The sequence below is a fragment of the Crocodylus porosus genome, unplaced genomic scaffold (assembly GCF_001723895.1).
Source record: "Crocodylus porosus isolate Cpor-Errol unplaced genomic scaffold, CroPor_comp1, whole genome shotgun sequence".
NCBI lineage: Eukaryota > Metazoa > Chordata > Crocodylia > Crocodylidae > Crocodylus > Crocodylus porosus.
In genome coordinates, this window is record NW_017728943.1 from 23,626,005 (window position 1) to 23,649,748 (window position 23,744).

General features: G+C 46.3%; 2 protein-coding genes across 2 annotated transcripts in view; both read left to right on the forward strand.

The window, feature by feature from the left end:
* Nucleotides 1-16,921, forward strand: part of LOC109319429 (cullin-9-like) — a 37,376-nt gene extending 20,455 nt beyond the window's left edge. The window contains exons 20-26 of the mRNA XM_019548982.1: nucleotides 5,517-5,610; nucleotides 6,561-6,635; nucleotides 7,234-7,344; nucleotides 13,024-13,141; nucleotides 13,629-13,762; nucleotides 14,016-14,107; nucleotides 15,938-16,921. Coding sequence (XP_019404527.1) covers nucleotides 5,517-5,610; nucleotides 6,561-6,635; nucleotides 7,234-7,344; nucleotides 13,024-13,141; nucleotides 13,629-13,762; nucleotides 14,016-14,107; nucleotides 15,938-16,148 — 835 coding nt within the window. The 3' untranslated portion in view covers nucleotides 16,149-16,921. The remainder of the gene's footprint in view (nucleotides 1-5,516; nucleotides 5,611-6,560; nucleotides 6,636-7,233; nucleotides 7,345-13,023; nucleotides 13,142-13,628; nucleotides 13,763-14,015; nucleotides 14,108-15,937) is intronic.
* Nucleotides 1-23,744, forward strand: part of PPP2R5D (protein phosphatase 2 regulatory subunit B'delta) — a 1,176,261-nt gene that overhangs the window by 1,042,402 nt on the left and 110,115 nt on the right. The window lies entirely within an intron of this gene.

Below are 23,744 nucleotides of genomic sequence, written 5' to 3' on the forward strand. Positions count from 1 at the left end.
AGGGGGGATCTAGTGGCCATTTACAAACTAGTCAGAGGGGACAAGCAGGCATTGGGGGAGTCCCTGTTCCCCTGAGCACTGCCAGGAGTGACAAGAAATAATGGTCACAAGCTGGCAGAGGGTAGATTCAGGCTAGATAGCAGGAGGCACTACTTGACAGTCAAGTTGGTTAGGATCTGGAACCATCTTCCAAGAGGGAGAGGGGCTAGAGAGGGTAGGGGGAGAGGTGCAAGTCCCCTTCCCCCCCCTTCCCCAAACATAGACGCATCTTCTTTTCTGGCAGCCACGAGTCTTCTGCTGCCAGTGGGAGCAGTACCTGTCCCTACACCAACTCCCCTAACACCAGAAATAGCCACCAGCAACAGCATGACAGTTTCCTCCACCCCAATTTCATTTCCCAGTGCCAGAGAAGGACCTGGATCTGGGAGGGAGGTGACCTGCGTGTCCTAGCAAAAGAAATTCTGGGGAATGAGGAGGAATCTGAGTTTGTTCTCCACACCCCTCAAAATTCCCCTAGAGCCAGGGGAATTCCCCTAGAGCCAAGGAGCCAGGTCTCCTTTTCTGGAAAGCACCTTGGAGGAGGTTGAGGTTGTGTAGGCAAGTGGCTCAGCTGAGTCAGCTCTTCCTGTTGTTGTGCCTCTGCCTGCTGAGGAGGGGGATAAGGCAGGATCCCCACCCTCAATCCAGAAGCTGGGGAGGGTGGGTAGTGTAGTGTGGGATCGTGTTTAGGTGGCAGATGATCCCAAGTATGCTATCTGCCAGCACTGTTGAAGGCAGATCAGCTGGGGCAAGGAGGTGAAACGCTTCACCACAGTGGTGCTGCTTCATCTCAGAAGGCAGCACCCCCTTGCCCTTGTGCCTCCTCAGCCTAGCACGAGTGGGAGCGTGCCCAAAGGGAAGTCCCTCTTTCTCCAAAGTCCCAGTTCCCACAAAGCAGAGGCAGGCCACCCTGGAGCTGGGGGGGGGGGAAGCTGCAGACAAAGGGGGGTGCATTCCAAAAGCGAGTGAGGTCACCTAGAGCAATGGGGAGATGCTTGCTCTGGATGGCCAGCCCTTCTCCTCAGTTGAGAGGCCAGGTAGCTCATGGCGCTTGCGGATCCCATCCTACCAAGTGCCTGCATGCACCGCCTTTAGCAGGACGGTGGTGTCCTCCTTGTATAAAGCATGCAGGGAGTACTTGAGGGAGGAACGGCGCAAGGCAGATCTGCAGATAGCTCTGCACTTCACCTCCAATATCTGGAGCAACCAGGGTGGCAATTATGAGTACCTCTCCCTCACAGGGCAGTGGTGCAATCAGTCAGACCGTCAGCGGGCTCTCCTTCAAGTAGAGGTGATGAATGAGTCCCACATGGCAAGGGAGATTGTGGTGGCCATGAACCGCATGATGCAGGGGTGGCTCACTGGGCAGGGCGAGCTCACCCCTGGGTTTATGATCACTGACAATGGGACAAATATGGTCAAGGCGGTCTATGATGCCAACTGTGTTGGCATGCACTGTGTGGCACACAAGTTCCACCTTATAGTCAGGGATGCTGTGGAGGGGGACAGGGCTGCCTGTGAGGGTGCCATCACTACCATCCACCTGATTTCATAATGCATGAAGGTAGCGGGTTTCTCCTTGATCCTGTAGTGGAAGGGCAAGATGCTGCAGGAGGAACAGGCAGAGCTGAGCATCCTGCAGCACAAAATGCAGGATGTGGAGACTTGGTGAAACTCTACATACCTGATGCTGGGAAAGTTTATGGAGCAGCAGAAGGCCATCCATGAGAGAGCTTTGCTCAGGAAGACTGGGATTAGTGGCCCCCTTAAGAGAGCAGGGTGGGATACTATTTCCCAGATCTTGGTGTTCTTCGAGCCATTCCTCGATGCCACATTGAGGGTGAGGCCCTCCTTAGCCAGGTGATTCCCCCGTAGTGAGGAAGCTTGAGAACCAAATGGAGAAGTTCCAGGGGATCAATATTTCTGGCTGGGGCAAGCCTCTGGTGAAAGAGGTGCAGGCACTGGTGAAGTGGCTGAAGGAGGACATAAAAAAATGTCTGGATCCATTGCGGTCCAGTACAGTCCACGTGCTGGCAGGCATGTACAACCCAAGGGTGAAGGGGAGCATGTACAGTACCAAAACCCTTGATCACTGGACCAAGATGCTGGTGAACAGAGTCAGGGAGGCAGAAGGACAGAGGGGAGGAGACATGGAAGAGGGGTTCCACTTTCCTGTGCCAGCACTCCCAGCACCACCCAGTCTCCTCTATGCTAGCTGCTGCCAATGTGGGCCTGGGGCCTGGCTTCAATGTTGGGGTCCAGGTGCACCAGACCCTGGCCTTGTGCAGGTAGTGCCGAGGCTTTGGTGGCTACTTATCTCGCTGAGGACACTTAGCTGCTGAACTGTGACCCCTTGGCCTATTGGGCAACCCACAGTCAGATGTGGCAGGATCTGGCTATGGTTGCCCAAGAACACATGTCCTGTCCACCGATCAGTGTTCCAAGTGAGAGGGTATTCAGCATTGTCGGGGATGTTTTGACACCCCACCACGCCTTCTTGGATCCTAGTTTGGTGAATCAGCTTGTGTTCCTGAAGGTAAACCTCCTGCTGCTATATTTCCTAAGCTCCACCTGCAGATGGAGTGAGTGCTGCCTTCCTCACTCTGTCCACACCTATTTTAGGGTTTTTTTTTAGCTATTTAATGCCCCACTCTCAGAGCTAGAGACAGCACTCACTGTATCACCAGCCAGCAGGGGAAGAACAACTCCCTGTTGAGCTCCCATGCTAGGACAAATGTGGAGGTATGAACTGGGGCTGTAGGGAAGGAGGAGATCCCAGGTCCTGGGCATGACCTAAAACTGCACCCTGCCAAGGTCAGGAGGATTGGTGGGACTGCTGGTGTCACAGCAGCCCCCAAGAAATACCAGGACCAACGTCCCCCCTGGTGAAAGGTGGGTAGGAGAGGCGCCTTATAACCTCCAACCACCACATGCACACATAGGCCTAGCTAGGGAAAGCCCAGACCTGTAGGATCTTTGAGAGGCCTGAGGCTTGCTGGTTGCAGTGGAGTTGTGAAGCTGCAGGTGAGCTTAGGAGCCTGCGATGCCATCTGCAAGGCATGGGCTTTCGGGTTGCAGTAGAGTTGTGAGGGTGAGAACAGGGGCTACCATCCCTTTAATTTTCATCCTGTTGCGCGTTAAAACACAGAGTCATACATGTCATGAGTTTTGCTTTGAACAGTTTGAGGTGCAGATTCCCTGCACCTATCTCCTTGAAACCTGGCAGGCCCTCAGAAGGGGCTACCATCCCTGCTGTTCTCATGCAAATCTGCCAAAAAAATGACAGTTATAGGTATTTCAGTGATTTCCTCATTTATGTCTGAATCACCAAATCTCTCCAATTGGTGCCAAATCTTCTGAAGCTGATTCGGCCGAATTGATTTGGGACAGTGATCCTAATCTCTGAATCGAATTGCTGTGCCCTGAAAGGCCGAATCCTAATCTAATACTTCCCTGTTTGCACAGGCCTACTGAGCATATCGCACGTGTCAGTTACTCTGATCATCTCCCTTACTCCCTCATGCAAGGGGCTCTGTCTTCTATTCTCCTTTCAATACCATGGGCTCTTTGTGTCCCCTAAGCTGTCTTTACTTTCATTGTTTTCTTTGTTCAAGGCTCTTTATACCTGTTGGCCCTCCTTGTGTCATGGTGAGGGGCTCTGCCCTCATGTTGCCATCCTCCTTCATGCTATTGTTTCCAATTTCCTCCATGCCAAAAGCCCAGAGATAAATAAAGAGCCAGGGACCTGGATAAAAACTTAGTAGGGAGAAGCAATAGTGGAAGCAATCTTCTATGGGAAAAGAGAGAACTACCATCTAGGTATCTGAAATGTCCCATTCCTCCCTTACCCCTTGATATAATGGTTTGTCTGGGAGGTAAGTCACTTAAGATGTTAACACTCTGAATTCAACACAGTGTGAATACAAAGTGTGTTTACACAGCAAGGTATTAATGGCTGTCTGCAGGCAGTTCAGACTGGATTGAAGCTGATGGCTCTCCTAACCAGATGTTGGGTTGCTATTAGGGCCATGTGAAACGGCACCGTTTTGTTTCAACTTCCGTTTTGGTGGGACAGTTTTGTTTAGTTTTGAAGTGCTGTTCCATTTCGTTTTGTTGAAACTGTTTTGCTGTTTCAATGCTGTTTTGACATTTTGCTCATAGGCTATAATGGGGAAGCATGAAACTGCCCATAGCTTTGTCATTTCTTGACAGATTTGGATGAAAACAGCAGAGATGGTAGCCCTTTTTAAGGGCATGAAGCTTGCCAAGTTTCAGGGAGATAGGTGCAGGGGTTTCTGGGAAACTGCACCTCAAGCTGCTGACAAGCAAAACTCGTGATGTGTGACTGTGTGTGTTAAGGCGCAGCTGTTTTTCTGTCCCTCCCCCAGAGCACTGGGATTGGAAGGGATCTCAGGGAAGGATCACAGTCACTGGCCAGCTACACAGTCAGTATGCAAGCAGTCCTTCCCCCTTCTGTCCCCTCCCTCTCCTTAGTTTGTTTCTTGCAACCAAGCCCAGCTTCAAAACTAGAAACATTTCGAAACTTCCGAAATGTTTCGACTGCTCTCATTTCGTTTCGAGGCTGTTTCAAAGTCTTTCATTTCATTTTGATTTTGCCGTTTTGAGCTTGAAAACAGAACACCTGGCAAAATTTTGCACAGCCCTAGTTGCTGTCTCCTTCACTTTTTCTCTCATCTGGTTTGCCAGCTGTCATCAAAGCCATAAGTGTGTGCTCACTTAAATCTAGAGCAGGGCTATCTGACTGGTGGCCCACAGACCTCATCTGGTACATGAGGAGTTAAACTACCCCTGTTATTTTCCAGCTGCTCCCACTTGAGCCTCTGGGCTCCCCCTTCCTCCTGCTTCCAGTGTCTGGCCCTACCCCATGGGGGGCCATTCTGGTACATGGAGTGCAGTGGGTGCAGGGTCGTTTTGGGGGGGAGCATGTGGTACAATGCAGAGTAACTGGACTGCCTGGGGTGGGTGGGGGGAGCATATGAACTCAGAAATTGGACATGCTTCATGCAAAATCCCTGAAAAATGTTGGGCATGAATGCAGTCTTCAAAAGTTAATCATGTGACATGCAACAGCAAACCGTTGTGATGATCACAGGCCCTTGTAAGCTCAGCTAACAACTGAATGTTTCTGTTTCTTGTCTCTCTCTTTCCCTCCACTCCACACATTCATTCAATGTGTTCCTGTCTTTTAAATCTAAACTGCTAGCTCTTTGTGAGATGGTATGTCTTTGGTTTTGTATATTGTGTAACACTATGCCCCTCCCACCTGCCACCTTCCCTGGTGCCTCTGAGTGATATTCTAACAGAGTAAATGTAATAGGGTGTGTCTAGAAGGTCACATGTCAGATTTAGCACAGTCCTTTTTTTGTATTCCAGTCCCATGGGAGTAGCTGAAGAGTTTGGAACTGTTGGTCAGCTGCACCCTACTAACTCTGCTCGTTTGTTTTACTCTTCTGCAGTATGACTTGTGCCAAATGTAACCATGGATTTTGTTGGCGTTGCCTTAAGCCTTGGAAGCCGACACATAAGGATTACTACAACTGTTCTGCTATGGTGAGTATTTGCTCTTCTTCCAGCTGTTATGTACTTAGGACACACATGGCACCTCACAGAGGAAGTGGGAGAACCCTGGGGACACCCTGGTTCTGCTCTCTTGCTTGGCTTTGCTGTAATCTTGCTGTGTGCATCAGTCTGTGGCACTGGTGGTTTTAGACTGTACCTGTTGTGACCATCTCTGCTAAGAATGTAGACACATCTAACAACTGAACTGGTCTCAGATATCACTGTTTGGGGGCTGGTTCACAATTTGGTGTGAAGTGCTGTGGCTTCAACACCTGGCAGTGGGAGTCAACACCCAGCCCAGCCTGTCTGTCAGTGGATGAGAGCTGGGGGCAGTGCTTGTACCCATGCTTTGGGATTCCAGGGAATGAATGACCAGTAGCTGGGGCTGTTTGCACTTTTCTACGTTCCCTTCTCCTTCATCAACTTGAGTTCAGTAAACTTTAAACGGCCTGAAATGTGCAGTGTATCTGCCTGACTTTTGGGGAGGGGTGCTTGAACCCATGCTTCTGGATTTCACTAGCTGAGGGGGCATGGTGAGGTGGAAACAGTCAAGTAGGAAGTGAAGGGCATAGCTGCTTGTTAGAAGGATACCTTTTATTGAGCAGGCAAAATGGGGAAGCCCAATGATTTTTTTTTAAAAAAAAAAGTGCCAACAAAAGGAAAAGAAAGGGGGGTAGTAAGCTTCTGGCTTTGTAGCAGGACAGCATGGGATGCCTGACCAGATCCATGTCACGGAATACTTGGTGTCCACATGTAACACTGAACCAGTGTTCACAGTGAACCAGCTCAAAATAGCTGGTTTTTCAGGTACAATTTCAAACTGTGACAGGCAGCTTTCAACCAGTTGAACAGGCTTGTATGTCTGTCTGCTTCGGGTTTAACAACATTTCAACTGGTTTGCATTATGTGCTGCTCTCAGTAACTTTTTACTTTCCCCTCAGGTGAGCAAAGCAGCTCGGCAAGAGAAGCGTTTCCAGGATTACAATGAGAGATGTACTTTTCAGCACCAAGCAAGGGTAAAGGCTCGTCCCCTCATCATTTGAATGCAGATCCTACCTATCTCCCTAAGTCTTGGTGCTTGTGATGGAGGATTTTTGTCTTGCCTAGAATCTGCTGTGGCTGATGCAGAGAACTGGGCTTTAGATTTGTACTGTAGACCTGTCTCATGCTACCCTTGTCTTGGCATTTGCTGATCCTTTTTCTTGGTATGCCTCTTTCTGGTGACTGTGGAAGCTGCACACAGTAGGGGCGTGTAGAATTGACCCATTGTGATGGGTAAGATTGTGGAGAACAAGTGGGGTCCCAGTTCACTAAGAATTTTGGGTCTTTACGCTGGATCCTTCAAAATCCTATAGAACTGGATACAGGTCACTGGATACTGCTGGAACTTAATGGAGAGGGTAATATAGTTGGAACTCTGGTGTTCTCATCCAACAGGATTGTCTGCACTAGGAATAAGGGTCTGTCAGAAAAGGAATAAGGGTAATGAGTCCGTGAGGCTTTAAAATCAGTTCTGCTTGAGAAGAGAGCTCATCCTTTGTGGGAAGAAAAGAGATCCACAAACCAACGGAGGGGAAAACTGGGAGCTGACTTTTTTTCTTATGATGATTGCAGGAATTTGCCATGACCCTGAGAAACAGGGTGTCTGCCATCCGTGGGATGCCACAGATTAGAACCTTGACCTTTGTTGTTGATGCCTGTAAAGTCTTGGAACAGGCACGGAAGGTAAGTACAGGAGGAGTGGACACTGATCCATTACTTACTGGTAGCACAGTAACACTTAGTGGCCCCTAACTTGGATCGCAGTGGGCATCATGCGTGCACTAAGCAAGGTACAATTCTAACCCCAAACACTTTCCACTCTTAAGTAGACAAGATGGACAGAGGACTGTAGGGGAAATAGGGGTAGATTGTTGACAAAAGTTTGTTGAGGGTTATCCAGCAGACCAGGGGCTAGAATCCTGGTCTTCCAAGTTCCTGTCAAGATTGTACCACAGAAATTGGAGTTAAGAAACACATTTTATTACCTAGTTATCCCATGGTGTGCCTAATAGTTTATTCACTTTCAAGCTAACTTTCAGAGACCTTTCTGAGGGCTAATGCACCATGTTGTCAGGAAGTTTTGCTTGCTGTTCAGCCTATACGTTTTCCTTATTAATTCTTTTTCACAATTCCTGAAGTCTGAACTAAAGGTGCAAATCTTGAGCAAGTATCAACAGAGAGGGTAATCGCCACCTGCTGACTACTGAGTGGCACCCGGGGGACAAATCTGAGTGCTTTCCCTGACTGAGGAGAGGGGAAGGGTGGACACCTGGGCAGTGAACTTAGGCCTCCTGTCCCAGAGGTCAGCCAGGGACGAGCCAGACGGCTGTGCCCAGCTCTGGTTCCAGGTTTACCCCAGTGACCAAATAACCTCTGACTTCTGGAAACACTGTCTGGACTTGGAAAGTGTGCACAGGCTTAATTAAGAAAGTTTGACAAAAGCTGTAGAGACCAACTAATAAACTTGCTTGTCTGATATTAACATTTTCCAGTCCTCCTGATTAAACTGTAACATTTCTGCAAGAGTTACCACTTAGGCCTCTGCAGAGTAGTATGTTCCCGCTAATGGCTCTGTTCTTCAGTAGTCCCAAACAGAACCTGTTCAAGCAGCTTGCGTTCTTGATGGCATTTCCCTTAGGTGAAGAAAGCAATCTGCCATCATTTGCAGCAAGCTGAGTGTGCTACCATTTTGGTTAATGCGATAAGGTTGCCCTTCACAGAGTCAAATGCTTTTCCTTTGTTTAGGGCTTGGTTTCCTTTAGGGCTGATTTCTTCAGCTACCATTTGAACCTTTATACCAGTGGTGTGCACAACCTTTTGGTTCTATGGGCTGGATGAGTGCCACTGCCCTCTGTAGCCACAGAGAATAGGCTATCTCCAGATACCAAAAGGAAGATTATAAAGAGGATAAAGACTGTTATCAAATCCCCTGCCATCAAATTTTCAGGCCGATAGGGAGCTCTGCAAACTGGTTGGCATGACTTTGTGGGCTGGAGGTTAAACACCACTGCTTTACACCATCCTCTCCTAATCTAGTACCTATGCTCTTTCCCCACACCGTAAGTACCAGTAGTTACCATGGAACTTGGCTTCTTACTTTCAGTCTTCATGGCCTCCATTCTTAAATAAGAATATTGAACCTGGATGTCTTTAGAATTTGAAGAGCCATTCCAGATTAGTAAAATGCCATCACTTGTTTGTAATGTTTGTATTGCGATTCCATAAATCTCTCTGAAGCTTCTTTTACCACTTCCTGTTTAGGGTCACAGGAAAGAAGGGTGGGAGGGGACCTCATAAGGTCAGCTAGTTGAGCCCCCTTTTCAAGGCAGAATTGTCCTTGACTAAACTATTCTGCCAAGTGTCTGTCTAATCCATTTTGGAAAAATTTCCAGGGATGGAGATTCCACAACTTTTCTTGATAGCCTGTTCTTCCTAATCTGCAACCTAAATTTCCTCTGCTGCATTTTCCAGGCCGTTACTCCCAGTCCTGCCCACTGCAGCCACACAGCATGGTCTATTTCCAGATACTTGAAGGAAGATTATAAAGAGGATGAAGACTTCTATCAAATCCTCCCATAGTCTTCACTTCTTCATATTAGTAATACTAGTTGTTTCAGCCTTTCCTTGTAAATTATGCTTCTCAATGCTAATCTTTTTGTTGCTCTCCACTGGGCTTTTTCTAATCTGTCCATATCTTGTAGTTCAGGGCCCAAAACAGGACACAATACTCCAGGTGAGGCCTCACCAGTGCCAAACAGAGCAGAAAAAAATCACTTCTTTTGATTTGTAAGAGACACTCCTGTTGATGCAACTCAGTATGTTGTTGACTTTTCTTGCAACAAGAGCATGCTGTTGGCTCATATTCGGTTTATGATTCGTTGTAATCCACAGGTCCTTCTCTGCAGTACTGCAACTTAGGCAATCATTCCCCAGTCTGTATTTTTGCCCGCAATTATTCTGTCCCAAGTGCAGGACTTTGCACTTATCCTTGATGAACCTCATCTCATTGATTGCAGCTATTTCTCCAAGCTGTTCGAGTCATTTTGGATCCTAGCCCTACCTTCCGGAGTGCCTGGAACTCTGCCCAATTTGATGTCATCTTCAGATTTGCAAAGTGTGCACTCATTCCCATTGTACAAATCATTACTGAAGGTGTTAAACACCGGAACCAAGACAGATCCCTGGGGAACCCCACTTGATCAGCCCCAGTTGATATCCTCGCAACTATACATAGAGCCCGTGATAACCACTCATTGAGCACAATGATGCAGCCAGTTATGTATCCACTTGATAGTATGTTGTCTAGTCTGGATTTCCTTTGTTAATGAGACTGTCTTGGGAGAAAGTGTCTTTAGTATGGTTTAAGTCAAGGTCATCCACCTCTTTCCCCCTCCCCCTCCCCCCCACAGTCCACATAGCCTATCACCTTATCATAGAAGAGAATCAGGTTGGTCAGCCATGACCTGCTTTTGGTGAATTCATGCCATCTGTTCCTGACTGCCCAATTCTCTAGATGCTTCCCAGTGGACTCCTTGAAGACTTATTCCATGATCATTCTGGGTATCAAGGTCAGGCTGGCTGGTCTATAGTTCCACAAATCTTCCTTTTTCTTAAAGATGGGCACTATAGTTGCCCCTTTCCAGTTAATGGAACCTAACCTCCAGAGTTCTCAAAGAGGATAGCCAATGGCTCTGAAATTCCTTCAGCCAGTTCCTTCAGTGCTCTAGGGTATATTCCATCTGGCCTTGCTGACTTGAAAGCATCTAGCTTCTCTAAGTAATCCATAAACTGCTATTCTAAGCTGTTTGTTTCCTTTCTGATCTTTGCTGCGAACTATTCATCATCTGATAGCTGACTTTTCATTCAAGAAGGCTGAATTAAAAAGGCATTAAATACTTCAGCTTTCTCTGCATCATCCATACTACACATACATATATATTTCCTTGAATTTAATTCAGGGTTTCCTCCCGCATTGAATATGAGGGAAAGAACCCTTCGTCTTAGATTTTAATACAAGGTGGCAGGGGGCCAGGTGGCTGCTGCAGCTCCAACTTGGGGCTGAACCCGGGATTGGGTGCAGAGCTGCAGCTGCTGCCCCCCTGCCCCCCATCCTGTCACAGCCTCTGGTCCATGTCCCCTCCCCCTCCATCATCCGTCTGCAGCTTCTACTCTGCTGCCTACCTGTGTAGCTGCTGCTTACCTTGCAGGTTCAGCAGGGCTCTGGCCCCTCTTCAGCCTGGGGCATAGAGCATATGGTTGCTCTAACCCCATCCTGGCCTGGTAGCAGCTCCAGAGCCTGGCTGGAGCTGCTACCACCACAATAGTTACTGTATTGGCTGAGCTGGGACTAGAGTAGCCATATGGTCTGTGCCATAGGCTGGAGTGGGGCTGGAGCCCAGCTAGAGCTGGGGTTAAGTAGGAGGCAGGGGAGATGGCTGAGGGTTGTTTGGTGGGAGGGAGAGGCAGTCAGTGGGGGGCAGGGGCTAAGTGGTACAGGCATGGGAGAGGCTAGGGACAGGTGTGGCAGGCAGCATGGTTGGGGCTAGTAGCAGGGGGAGCAAGTGGGAGGAGACAAATGAGAGGGCAAGGTATGGGGGAACAAATGTCAGAAGTCAGGCTACTTGACTTCCCTGCCTGCCACTACTTTCACTCTGCAGTGGTGGGGGAACAAATTAAGATAGCCCTCCAATAATTAGATTTTGTACATGGGAAAACTATAACAGATTTGTAAATTTTCCATGTGCAGAATTTAATGGAGTCATTTTGGAGAGTCATCTTGCATTCCGGTTAATACAATAACTAGATTGCCTTCTGTAATGAAACTGTGGTTTCTTTGGTCTTTCTCTTATTTTTGACATACTTGTAGAATCCCTTTTTATTGCCCTTTATGTCGTTTGCCATTTGCATCTCAAATTATGCTGTGGTCTTTCTAATTTTCTCCCTGCATGCCTGTACTCTTATATTCTTCTCTAGTACTGTGACTAAGTTTCCACTTTTTGTAGGCTTCCTTTTTTTGAGTTTCAACTCATTGAAGAGATTGCTGTCTAGCCAGGTGAGTCTCTTGCACTTCCTATTTTCCATCACTTTGGGATAGTTTGCTCTTGCACCCATAATATGGCCTCCTTAAAGTAAAGCCAGCTCTTCTGGACTCCTTTTCCCCTCAGACTTGCTTCACAGCGGAAGGCCACCAGTTCCCTGAGTTCACTAAAGTCTGCTTTTTTGAAGTCCATTGCTTATATTCTTCCCCTTATGACCTTGACTGTCACCCAGCATATCTTTCACCTTCACATTCTGAATCAATTCCTGCCTGCTTGTGAGCAGCAGGTTGAGAAGAACTTCCCCCTTAGCTAGCCTCTCTACCACCCGTACCAAACTCAACACACCCTAAGAATCTGCTGGACAACCTGTGCACTGCAGTGTTTCCCTACCATCAATTATTTCAGTAATTAAAGCCCCTCATCCCCACCCTGAGCACCAGTTCCTATGGTTTGGAAAGTTCTGTCAGTTGTTTAAAGAAGGCTTCGTTCACCTTTTCCTTCTGGTTTAGTAGCCTACAACAAATCCACCATGACATTTCCCCTACTGTTCTTCCCCTCTGGCTTTCCATTTCATACCAGATCTCAGAACACCATACATCTCCTCTTTATTCATGTGAACTATCCCACCACATCTCCATAATCCCAGTTAATCACAAAACATCATAATTCCATGATTGTACTAGAACCTCCTGTTCTTCCTGTTTATTCCTCATGCTTCTCACGCTAGTATATAAATATGTCAGATACCTAAATGGTAGTCCTATCTTCTCCCATAGAACATTGCTTCCATTATTGCTTCTCCCTGCTAGGTTTTTATCCAGGTCCCTGGCTCTTTGCTTTTGTCTCCACCCCGTGGTGAACCTAGTTTTATGAAGACCTCCACATTAGGATAGCAAGCGTGCTTTAAAAAAAGAAAAAAAGTCTTCTCCCTCTTTGTCAGGTAGATCCCACCTGCTGCCAGGCTGGATCCTCTTTACACTCCCCCTAAGCTTATTATTACTGCATCCAACAGTCATGCAGGACACATACATGGCCACTGCTTGTTTGGTTCCCTGGCTAGTGGCCTCCTATTCATGTATGTTTTATGTGTATGCATGCCCCGTCCATTTATGCCACTAGTTGAAAGACCAGCTGGCATGATGATCTGATTACAGGTCTAAATTGTAAATGTTGTGTCTGGTTAAATCCTAACAGACTTTTGAGTCTTTGCCATTGTTCTGGTGCTACTTACCTTTCCACTGCATGGATTCCCAGGTCAGGGTTCTTCTGATTGTTTTGGAGCTGGCCCAGGAAGAAGTTGATAATGTGATCTGTGCTGTTCCAGGTGCTGGCCTATTCCTGTGTTTACAGCTACTATAACCAGGACACTGAGAAGTTGGATATAATGGAACAGCAGACTGAGAACCTGGAGCTACACACTAATGCTTTACAAATCCTTTTGGGTGAGAAGTGTTACTGAGCCAGTGTTTGCTTTATGATGGTGGCTACTGTCCCAGGATGGTGTAAAGAAAGCTATGGCTGCCTGGGCAGAAGGGTTGCATCTATCTATTGAGGGAAGAGTGCCCAGCTATTCACCAGCACCAGCTTTTTATTTTGTTGGTCTCCAACCAAGGATTGATCTGGCCTGACTGACTGCTTATCTTGTGTGATCAGACTGGAATCTCTGAATCTCTCAGATTATCCAAAGATAATCTGGTTGCAGGCAAGCCATGACATTAAAAAAAGGAAGTCTTCATCATTTCCTCCTCTTCCTCTGACTTTCAGCATAAGAAAACGGGTAAATAAGCCACACAGCTTGCTAAGGCATTGCATCTGTGGCTTGGTGAGTTGGGACAGTAGATTTGATTGGCACTCCCTCCAGCTTTTGTGGAGGAGTCTCCAGCCTGTTTCCCTTGCAACTTTGTCACTCTGGCTTACCTTGTGTTCCAGAGGAGACCCTGCTGCAGTGCCAAGATCTGGCCTCCTGTGTTCGGCTGCTTAAAGCAGAACATTTCAACACTGGTCTGGAGCTGGTGCGCAGGATCCAGGAACGGCTTTTAGCAATTCTGCAACACTCTACTCAGGTAAGCTGTACCTTTTATCAAAGGCCTGTCCTGCCTTTGACATAACTTCAATTTAAGGATGTAATGGAGTTTGGGGGTGGGGCACAGGAAGGGAGCTGATGATTATAGTCACTCGCTCTGAATCTCTCAGCTGTGCCGCACATTATATATGTGAGGGGGAATTGACAGCAGGTCAGAAGGAAACACACGGGCTTCTTATACCCTTAGTCCCATCTGCATCTCTGCTTCTCTGACTTCTCTTCTACCCTGACAGGATTTCCGTGTGGGGTTCCAGGCCCAGCCAGGTTCTGATCAGAGGGAAGTGAAGTTGTCAAATGTGCCTAATGTGGCCCCTGCTTATAAAGAGTGAGTTTCTTTCTATTGTGTGAAGTGGAAAGGTGTGGGATGGGGAGTTAGGGTGCTGGAGTTTTTTGTTATGTGAGATGTAGAAGGGTTAGTGACAGTAGCTATTCCTGTACTGTATTGGGTTTGATTTAACTGTATCAACTTGGAAGAGTGACTTCAGTGTCACCATAAGCATCTCAATTGAACCTTGGCAGGCAAGATTCTTTGGGTAGATGTGATATCTTGTATCAGACCACTTAATAGTTGGAAAAAAGTTCTTTGCAAGCTACCAGGCACATACACCCTTTGTCAGTGGCACGTTTGCACTCTGAGCAGCTGTCATTTCAAAGAAAACAAAGGATTTGAATCCTTAAAAATGAGATGGAGAATAATCCAGAAATGTCATATAATATTACAGTATTGGTCACTCTGCATCCCAAATATTGGAGATATTAGAGAGCTAGAGGATGTTCATATCAGATCAGCAGTGAAGATGCTAAAAAGCCTTGGAAACTCAAGTAAAGGGAGACTGGAAACACCAAGAACTTTATCTTAGGAAAGAGACAAAGAAGAGTTATAAGTGTATAATATAATGAATGGTTTGGAGAGCAACTTGGCTTGTCGTCTCCACTCCTGCAGTGTTTCTGGAGCTTGCAGGAGGTGCTGTGGGGGTGGTTGCCAGTGTGTAAGACTCTGCTGGGTCAGCCTCAGCAGCAGGGGCTGGGCCCCCCCTTCCCCCACCCCCAAGGTACAAACCAGGGTTGGGAGGGGGCAGACAGTGTAAAGGAACAAGGCACAGGAGGGGAGGTCCTGCCCATACTGTTCTTAAGTGACACCAGCTAGCTCCCTATCTTTTCTATATTTAGATCCGTCTCAGTGATTTTCAGCTGGGCTTCCACAAAATTTGGCAGTTATGGAGTTATTTTTTTTAATGGTACAGCTCAGCCCTGGTATGATTCCTTCTGGCAGGGAAGTGGCATCTGTTTTGTTTTGTTATGCATTCAAACACACACATGCACACCTTTTTAGGTATAAAAGTGAAGCGTGCTGCCCATTTCAATCCAGAAAAAAGTGTGCCTCAGGCTCCAAAAGTTTGGAAAACTGAGCTAGCAATATCCTCAGATATAGTAATTTATGGTAGTGTATATTCTGGAAGAGATATTAAGCCAACCAAAGTGAGCCTTTCCATACTTCTCCTAAGGCAAGGTTTCAATCCTTTTCCAGGAGGCCTGGGCTTTAAACATTTCCACAACCATAGTGTCAGAGTAAATGACTTGAGGTAGGACTATACTGCCTCCAGGGTGCTGCCAAAAAAAATAGGGCCTGCCAAATTGCCACCTGTCCCATGCACGCCAAACCTAGAATTGAGGCAGGGAGTGTGCCCTGGGGGTGCTTCCTGCCACTGCTCTCAAGAACGCTGGAGATGGATCTCAGTAGTGGCAGCAGGGGATATCCCCAGAACATCCTCATTGCCTCAGTTTTAGGTTAGGAGTGTGAGGCAGGAAACAGCAGGTAAGGCTTCATTTTTAGATGGTAGTTATAGAGGCTGTGTGAATTTATCAGTGACGTGACTGGAGCAGCTCTTTCCCTCATATGCAATCACAACCAGCTTAGACAGGACCTTAGCATCAGTGCTCCATTTTTTCAGGGAAAATTGCTACAGTCTTTGACCAATCACTTCTTGTGCCAGGGTTGCTACTCTGACTCTAGCTGGGGAATCTGAAGTAACTTCTCTGTATAGGCAGAGGGAAAAGTTATGAGGTCTGCCACTTTGTCTTGACTGGCCTGCCTGGCTGAGATTTTGGGGCAGGAAACACTTGTTCATGCTGACTTTTTACTGCTTCTGCACAGGCTGAAATTTGATGGGGCCTCTGACTCCCCAGACACAGATGAGGGGGGCAAAGAGGAGGATGAGGATGAAGATGAGGAATATGTCCCTGAGTGGCATGAAGAATATGATGATGAAGACCTCGATGATGACAATTTTACCTATGATGATGATGAGTCAGAAAATCTAGAGCGTGATTCCTTCTTTGATGATGATGATGAAGGATTTGACTAGAACTGTGCCCATACCCCTAAGCCGAGCTAAACTATGAAAGTGACACCATATTTCACCACTGCCCAGCCAGCTCTGACACCCTCCCCTACCCCTTGCTTTTATTCAAGTCCCATTAGTGTCCTAAAGATGGGCAGGGCCTGTTAATTGATAGTACAGAGGTTTCCATTCTGGATTCGTTGCTCAGTGACTTCTGTTTGCCTATGCTTCTTGAGCACAGAAACCACATGGACCTTACCCACTCTGGCAAGAAGGGGTTCACCACTACCTTTACTGCTGTTTTTGAAGCATCAAGGAGGTATCAGCATTTCAACAGAGCAGCCTAGACAAGCAGTAGTTTTTCATTTAAGAGCCTTTGGAGGATGGAGAGCCCAATGGGTCATTGTGCAAGAAAAGTACCTTGTAAAGGCACCTGTCTCCTTCCCTGTGGCAGTCTGTTTCCACGTGCCCTGTTCCTGTAGTCTAGGCCCAGGCAGGGATGGTACTGCACTGGGATTATCAGTTCTTAGCTTCTAGGTTTTCTACCCAATTCAGTAATTGCTCAGTAGTGCAGGCAAGTGAGTTGTCATGGGTACAGTGTTTCCTAAGGGTCCATCCTGCTTTCCTTGTCCCTTGGTGCAGTCTTCTTTTTAGTCAAGTTTTTGAAAATGCATCCCAAGTCTGAAGTTCTTCCTCCCATTACACTGAAATGCAGTGCAGACTGGTGTTAGGGGCTCCCAGCACAGGCAGGTGAGATGAAGACATTTGTGGTGCATTGCCTGGTAGCCTGAGTAACAGAACAGATGGTTTTGTTCATTGCTATTGGGGTTGTTGCCTTTTCTTCCATGAAATGGGACCCTATCCAGGGCCAGTATAAGTTTGCAGGGTTAATGTGTATATATAATTATATTATATAATACAATATATAATTATATAATAATTGTGTGCGTGTGTATCTATCTATCTATCTATCTATAGATAGATATATGCAGAAGCTGTTATTGTTCACAGATTATGCTTTATCTTTCTGTAAAGGAAAATTCATGAAAGATGGTGATGATACAACATCTGTTTATAAAAAAATGTTTTTCTTTTAGTACTGGCCTCCGTGCCATCATTTGGGAGAGATGTGGGTGGCTGCAGGCTCCAGATATCTCTGTGCACATTAATAAAAAAAAAAATCTGCTATCTCACTAGCACACCCCAAAGGTGCCACATTGTACCACAAGGCAGTTATTTGGCCAGTGTCATCCAGAGTGAGTTGCAGAGCTGAAGAGAAATCTAAATTTCCTGATGTCCAATCTTGCCTTATGTGCCCACTCTGCAGTGATACTACCAATATTTTCCTGTTTTGCGACATACAGGATCAGAATCTCTGTCTAGCCTGACTGGCCTTTTTAGGAAAGAGATACCTTCTAACTTCCTGTGGGAATCTGCACTTTGATGTGTGTAACATATATGCTTAGTCTAGATATGCTAGTTCTTTTTGCTTATGGCCCTAGCTCTCCCTCTGTCTTCTTGGGTCATTGGTTTGCTGCCAGCTTTCTCAGTTATGGGCAGGGGCACCTGCTAATTAAAACAGACATTCCCAGAACAACCATTTGAATACAAGGCTAGTGATGGGGCTGCCACCTAGCACGCTTGTCGTCTTCCTCCTTAGATGAGTTTTCTGTCAGAATTATCTTTTCCAGCCCTGGAAAATTACAAGGATATGAATGACCTGGCTAATCTGTGGTCTGAAATCAATCAGCTAAAATCCAACAAGGACAAGTGCAAAGTCCTGCACTTGGGATGGAATAACTGCATGCACAAATACAGACTGGGGAATGACTGCTAGGCTGCAGTACTGCAGAGAAGGACCTGGGAGTTGCAATGGACTGTAAGCTTAATATGAGCAAACAGTATGCTTTTGCAAAAGAAGCCAACAGCACTCTTTTGCAGATCAAGGACAGTGATTCTTCTCATTTATTCAGTACTGGTGAGGACTTACCTGGAGTAACGTGTTGATTTTTGGGCCCTGGACTTCAAGTAAAATATAGAGTCCAGTGGAGAGCAGCAAAAATGAAAGAACTAGGGTTCTTAAGGGGCAATCCTGCCTTGAGCAGGGGGCTGAATTTGAGGTCTCTTTAAGCCCACTTTCCTGTGATCCACACTTGATATTCTAGCAGAAGTGGTATAGGAAACCCAATGTGGGATGCTATATGTTTTACAGATACTAGTGTTGGCTGAGCCATATGCTTAGGCCTCATAAGAATGAATAGAAAGTTTCATAGTTTCATAGTTTCTAGGGTCGGAAGGAAAGTGCCAGCTGCTAAAACTCTTAAGAAACTTAGAAGTGGCTAAATTGACTCAACACAGCAGTGCCTTAACCTTTTGGTTCAGTATAGTATATTCCACTTGCCGGATTCACTGGGAATGATACTGAGCTTTGACAGGGAGTGCTTTTCAAGGACGCAATAACCAAGTACTTAAGTACTTGGGAGGGTTGAGCATTACCCAAAAGAACCAAAGACTTTGTGCATGATACAGAACAAGGTAATATTGCAATGTGCTTGTTTGAAATACTGGTACATACATAATATAGGATTGGTTAACTATGGGGATGTACCCATGTGTGACTATGCAGTTGGATCCTGTTATGAACGTGATAAGGTAAAATGTATAAAATGCCTCATTTATGCCATATATCCCTCCATTAATCCCTACTGGCAGCAGTCTGGTGGATGAGTCCAGAAAATGTTTGCAAGAGTATTCCCTTACCCTACTCCCATTTCAACAAAAAAGTTAGTGATATTTGTGTCTGCTTAGAGTGGGAAAACATTACTATGATATAAGGTCTAAGTCCAGTGGACTACCCAGAAGCCAATGCTTCATGAGTCATGGCACTGACAACAGTACATCAAGCATGCATGCATTTCTTTCCTCTACCAAAGGCCCAAAAGGTTGACAGACAATACAAGTAAAATGTTTTACCTTAACAAAAGGTGGATTCAGATGTAGTTCCTTGTGGCAGAAGGCAGCATGACTTTCAAACACCTGCCACTGAAAAATTCTGAGCTTAAAAAAACAGAAAATGTTTTGTTCCATGCAAGAATCACTATCTGAGATCTGTTTCTGTTTCCTTGGGGTCAGAACTGCTATATATGCTCTCCCCAATCCCACTGATTCCCAAAGTCCGCACAAAGCTGACGTAGTCCAGGGCTGGTTGCAGCAATAGTGACTTCAGTCTCTCTAAGTTAAGCCTCCAGTGATGCTAGGCCTCGCTAGATAAGACATGATATTACAGATAGATCCTACACCTCAGTCCTCATTGTATCCATCTCATAGCTCAGCTGCAGTGGCTAATATTTTCAGAGATGTTGATGTGCACAGAACATCTTAATTAGCAGTAGCAAGTGCTCCATTAGAAACATTTATCTGGAGAAATGGAATAAAAGTTTTGGTTCTGTCATCTCCAACAACCTATTTCCATACTAACCTCCAGCTAAGGGTTAGAGTTGCTTTGCAGTTCTTACTGTGGTGAAAACACCTCTCACTGAGCTCAATGAAGGTTCATCTGGAAGCTCTCTGCTATTAAATCTCTTGGGCAAGAATGTTTGTTTTCTCACACTTCATCCTAGGGATATTTTTAAAGAGATTAATGGTTTACCTGCATGTAAAGGACCCTGGACCCCCTCACAGTTCAAATCTAGGACTCTGATTTATATGTAATAAGAGTCAAAGATTCATGCATAACCCATTAGCCAACTGTTCTCCTTCATCTGTCTGCTAAGATGTCTTTTCATTTATGATATTAGGCAGAAGAACTACACGATTGCTGAGCCTCAGTGTTTGGTTTTCTACAAATAAATAGTTTCATCATTAAGGTAATCCAAAATTCCTTTTGAAAGCAGTATCTGAATTGCACATGAATCAGATGGTTCATCTTCTGTTTTTCTGTCCCAAAATCACCCTGTTTTATAGATGAGAGATTACATGTGGTAGATCTTTCCAGAACATTGTAGGTCTACAGAGATAAAGCAAAAGGAGCAATCTAGTTTATGTCAAGGGATTGAGGTGGGGAACATAGGGTGCAGAGAGGGTGTCAGGCAGTTTCAGTGCAAAGGATTTGGGACTGGCCTACCTTATATATCATGAGCCCTTGGCAAATAGGACTCTTCCTGGTTGAATGGTTGCTCAGACCACATTGGTGCTTCCTGAGACATTCCCATTTGCAGAGCAGCAGTTTGGCTCTCAGTTTACACTTCTGCTAAATATCATGGTGTCTAAAGTGGATTCATGTTTTGAGAAATCGATTCTAAAGTTACAGTTTAGCACAGGGTTACCCAGCTTCTGAGAAGATGGGGGCTGCTTGCAGTACTGTGATGGTTCCCTCTGTCATGGGCATCTCCACACTGCATCAAGCCAGTACCCCTGTGCTATGCTGTGCTGGGTCCCCAGAAGCCCTTGAGTCTGCTTGGCTGTGGGTTGGGGTGAGGGAGGCAGGGAGAAAAAAGCAGAAGTTGAAGGTGGGTGAGGGAGCCAAGAAATTCCAGTAGCAGCACCAACAAGGACACTCCTTCAGAGAGATGGATCACACATTTGAAAGAGCCACCTGGATACCACATGAAGAATTGCTGCAATACAGAAGAATCCGCCCCCCCATGAATCGCACACTGCTGGTTATGACATGTCACCTCTCCCTTGAACCTATACAGAAAATCCTCAAACAATTGCAACCCATACTAGAATGAGACCCAATTCTTAAAGTGATCTTCCCAGAACCACCCATCCTAGCCTTCAAGCAAGCACTGAACCTCGCTAACCTCATCACCAGAAGCAAACTTCTTACAGTACGGAACATACCAAATGGATCCAGACCATGCCATGATATGAAATGCAAAACCTACCAGCACATCTCCACCACCCCCACAATTACTACACCCTACAACAGAACCATCAGCATTCCTGGATCTTTCAGCTGCACCTCCAGAAATATATTATATCTCATCCAACGCACCAAATGCCCTGATGGAAAATACATAGAAGAGACCAAACCCCAACTCTGCACCAGAATGAATGCACACCGAAAATCTGTCAAAGACAAGAATACCCAGTTACCTGTGGGGGCATATTTCTCACAAGAAAACCATTCTCTGTCCAATCTCTCAGTTCTAATCCTCAAAAGGAATTTACAAAACACTTTAAACAGAAGAACCTATGAACTTCACTTCTTCAACTTCTTGGATACAAAAAATCATGGGCTAAATATAAACATTGGACTTAAGACACATTATAACCTGCCTGACATCTGACTCTCCAGGTACCTCTCCACTATTTACCAGCTACATTCATCCCCCTTCTCCTCCCCTGCCCAGCCTGTCTCTCACCCACTGACTTCTCAATTTACATCTTCACTGACTGCCTTTCTTGCGTGCATACCAGCCTCTGGCCTCTTTACTATTCCTTCCATCCTGGAAGAGCACACAAACTGCAGATGCTTCCTCAGCCTGTTGAAGGGTTTTTAAATCTGAAAGCTTGCTAAGGAAAAGTTTTCTAACTATTTAAGTTGGTCTAATAAAAGAGATCAGATTCACCCAAAGAACCTTGTCTGCCAGTAGCGGCGTCAGGAGCAGGAGAATGATGGAGGGAGCAGCAAAAACCATCAGTCCAATACTGGGAAGTTGCCATTTTTAATCTGTTTGTATATATACACATCCCACTTCAGATACCGTCTAAGCAATACTTCATAGGTGGTAGGCAGTTAACTAGCTAAACCAGGACTGTCCAGCTGGTGGTCTGCAGGTCACATGCAACTTCAAGAGGCTAAGGCCTCAAACTCTTGGGCCAGCAACAGGCTTGTTTGAAGTTTGTGAGTACTCAATCTACCACTTGACCTACAACTTAACTTTTTAGCTGACTTGGTTGTATATCAGTGTTATGTAGCCTACTCAAACACATTAATGCGGCAGGTTCTTTCTGAGAGGCAACTTGGCCCTGTGACTCCTGTCTTTTGGAGCAATCCCTCTGTACTAACATGAGCAATGGAGTGCTCCCTGAGGAAAGCTACCCAGTTGGAGAAACACCCTCGTGTAGGAGGAGCATCCTGCTTCTTACCCAGTAGTAGTGATTCTGTAGTGTGTGGAGGTGACAAGGTTTCAGATCTTTTGCTGGGGATAGCAGTGTGGGTTTTACAGTAAACTGTTGTCTAGTTGAAGTCCAAACTGTATGTCAATCCTGCTTAAAGGTTTGTGGGAGAAATGTGGGGCCAGGGAACACTGATCTTCCCTTTGATCAGTCCAGCCTAATGAGTTGTTTGTACAGTTCAGTAGGTCCCTGAAAAGGACAGTGGATACATTCCCATGTGTCTTCAGTGACAGTACCATGCCTTCCTCTGATGGGCAGGAAGAGTGGTTTTATTGCCTGGGAGAATCCCATATTCCAGGGAAATACTTTGTTTCAAGGTTAGGAAGAAACAGGAAGTCAGGCTCCACATATAGGAAGTAGATGTCCATGAGCTGGCCTCCAGTATGGTACCGGGGCTCAGAATTGCTGCAGAACCTCTGTAGGCACAGCTTGCTCTTTAAGGAGGCCAGCCACCTCTTCACTACTGCAGAAGACTTCTGCAAAGCTCAGATCTGGGACCCTTTTGAGCATATGCCACAAGGAAGTCTATTTTATTCCTTGCCTGTTCAGTTCTGAGACTTTAGGTCCTGATTTCAGTAATGTGCTGGCACTGGGATTTTGGACCAGTTTCTGGTTCCAGAGAGATTACTTCTGTAGTGCTGAAAAAAACATAGCCACATGCCCCAGATGCTCTGTGACCTCACTTGTAATATCTGTTAGGACTGGATCTGTTGGTCCAAAACCATTGCATCTCCAGGGTCAGGAATTGGGACTCCTGTGGCTCTGCCCAGAAGCAGTGAGCCACTAACTACTCTGGCTACTTTCATGCTAGGCCCAGCATTTACTCATGCAGACATTTCATAGCTTCTAGCACCCTGATGAGCACAGCCACAGCTTTTTGCTTGGACCCTACCAGAGGCATAGCACCTCCTCAAAGGGCCTCCTCAATATTGGATCTTATGACTATCTCCAGAGGACAGCTGATTTACAATTTAGCAGCACCATGGGTCATTCATGCTATTGTCAATGTGACCCTTTTAACTTGCATCCCTTAAACGTCAGCTGGTTCTAGGTATAGATCTTATCAATTGACATCCTATTCTTCTACCTCTGATTTGCAGGTTCCTTCCTCCCCTGGTTTGGGACGATTCCTCAGATTCAGGTTCCAGGATTGGAAATCCTCCTGTGACTAGTACTTCCTCATCCTTGGATGTAGGGGCAGATTGAGATTCACTTGGGCCTGGCTTCCCCTCCCTCAGCCCCCACCACAGCCCAGGGCCCCACCAACCCGCACCCTGCCCTGCAGTGGTTTCTGTCCCCAGCTTGCACAGCAGAAGCAGTGGCCATAACGGGATGCACTGCCCCCTAGGCCTGGGGCAGGAGCCATAGCCACCCCTACACTAGAGCCAGCACCAGGGTGTAGAGCCACTGCCTGCCAGGTGCATGTGGTGTGGACCTAGCTCTGGGGGCAGCTCTTTGCCCCACCACAGCTCAGTCTGGCGGCAAATGGCATCT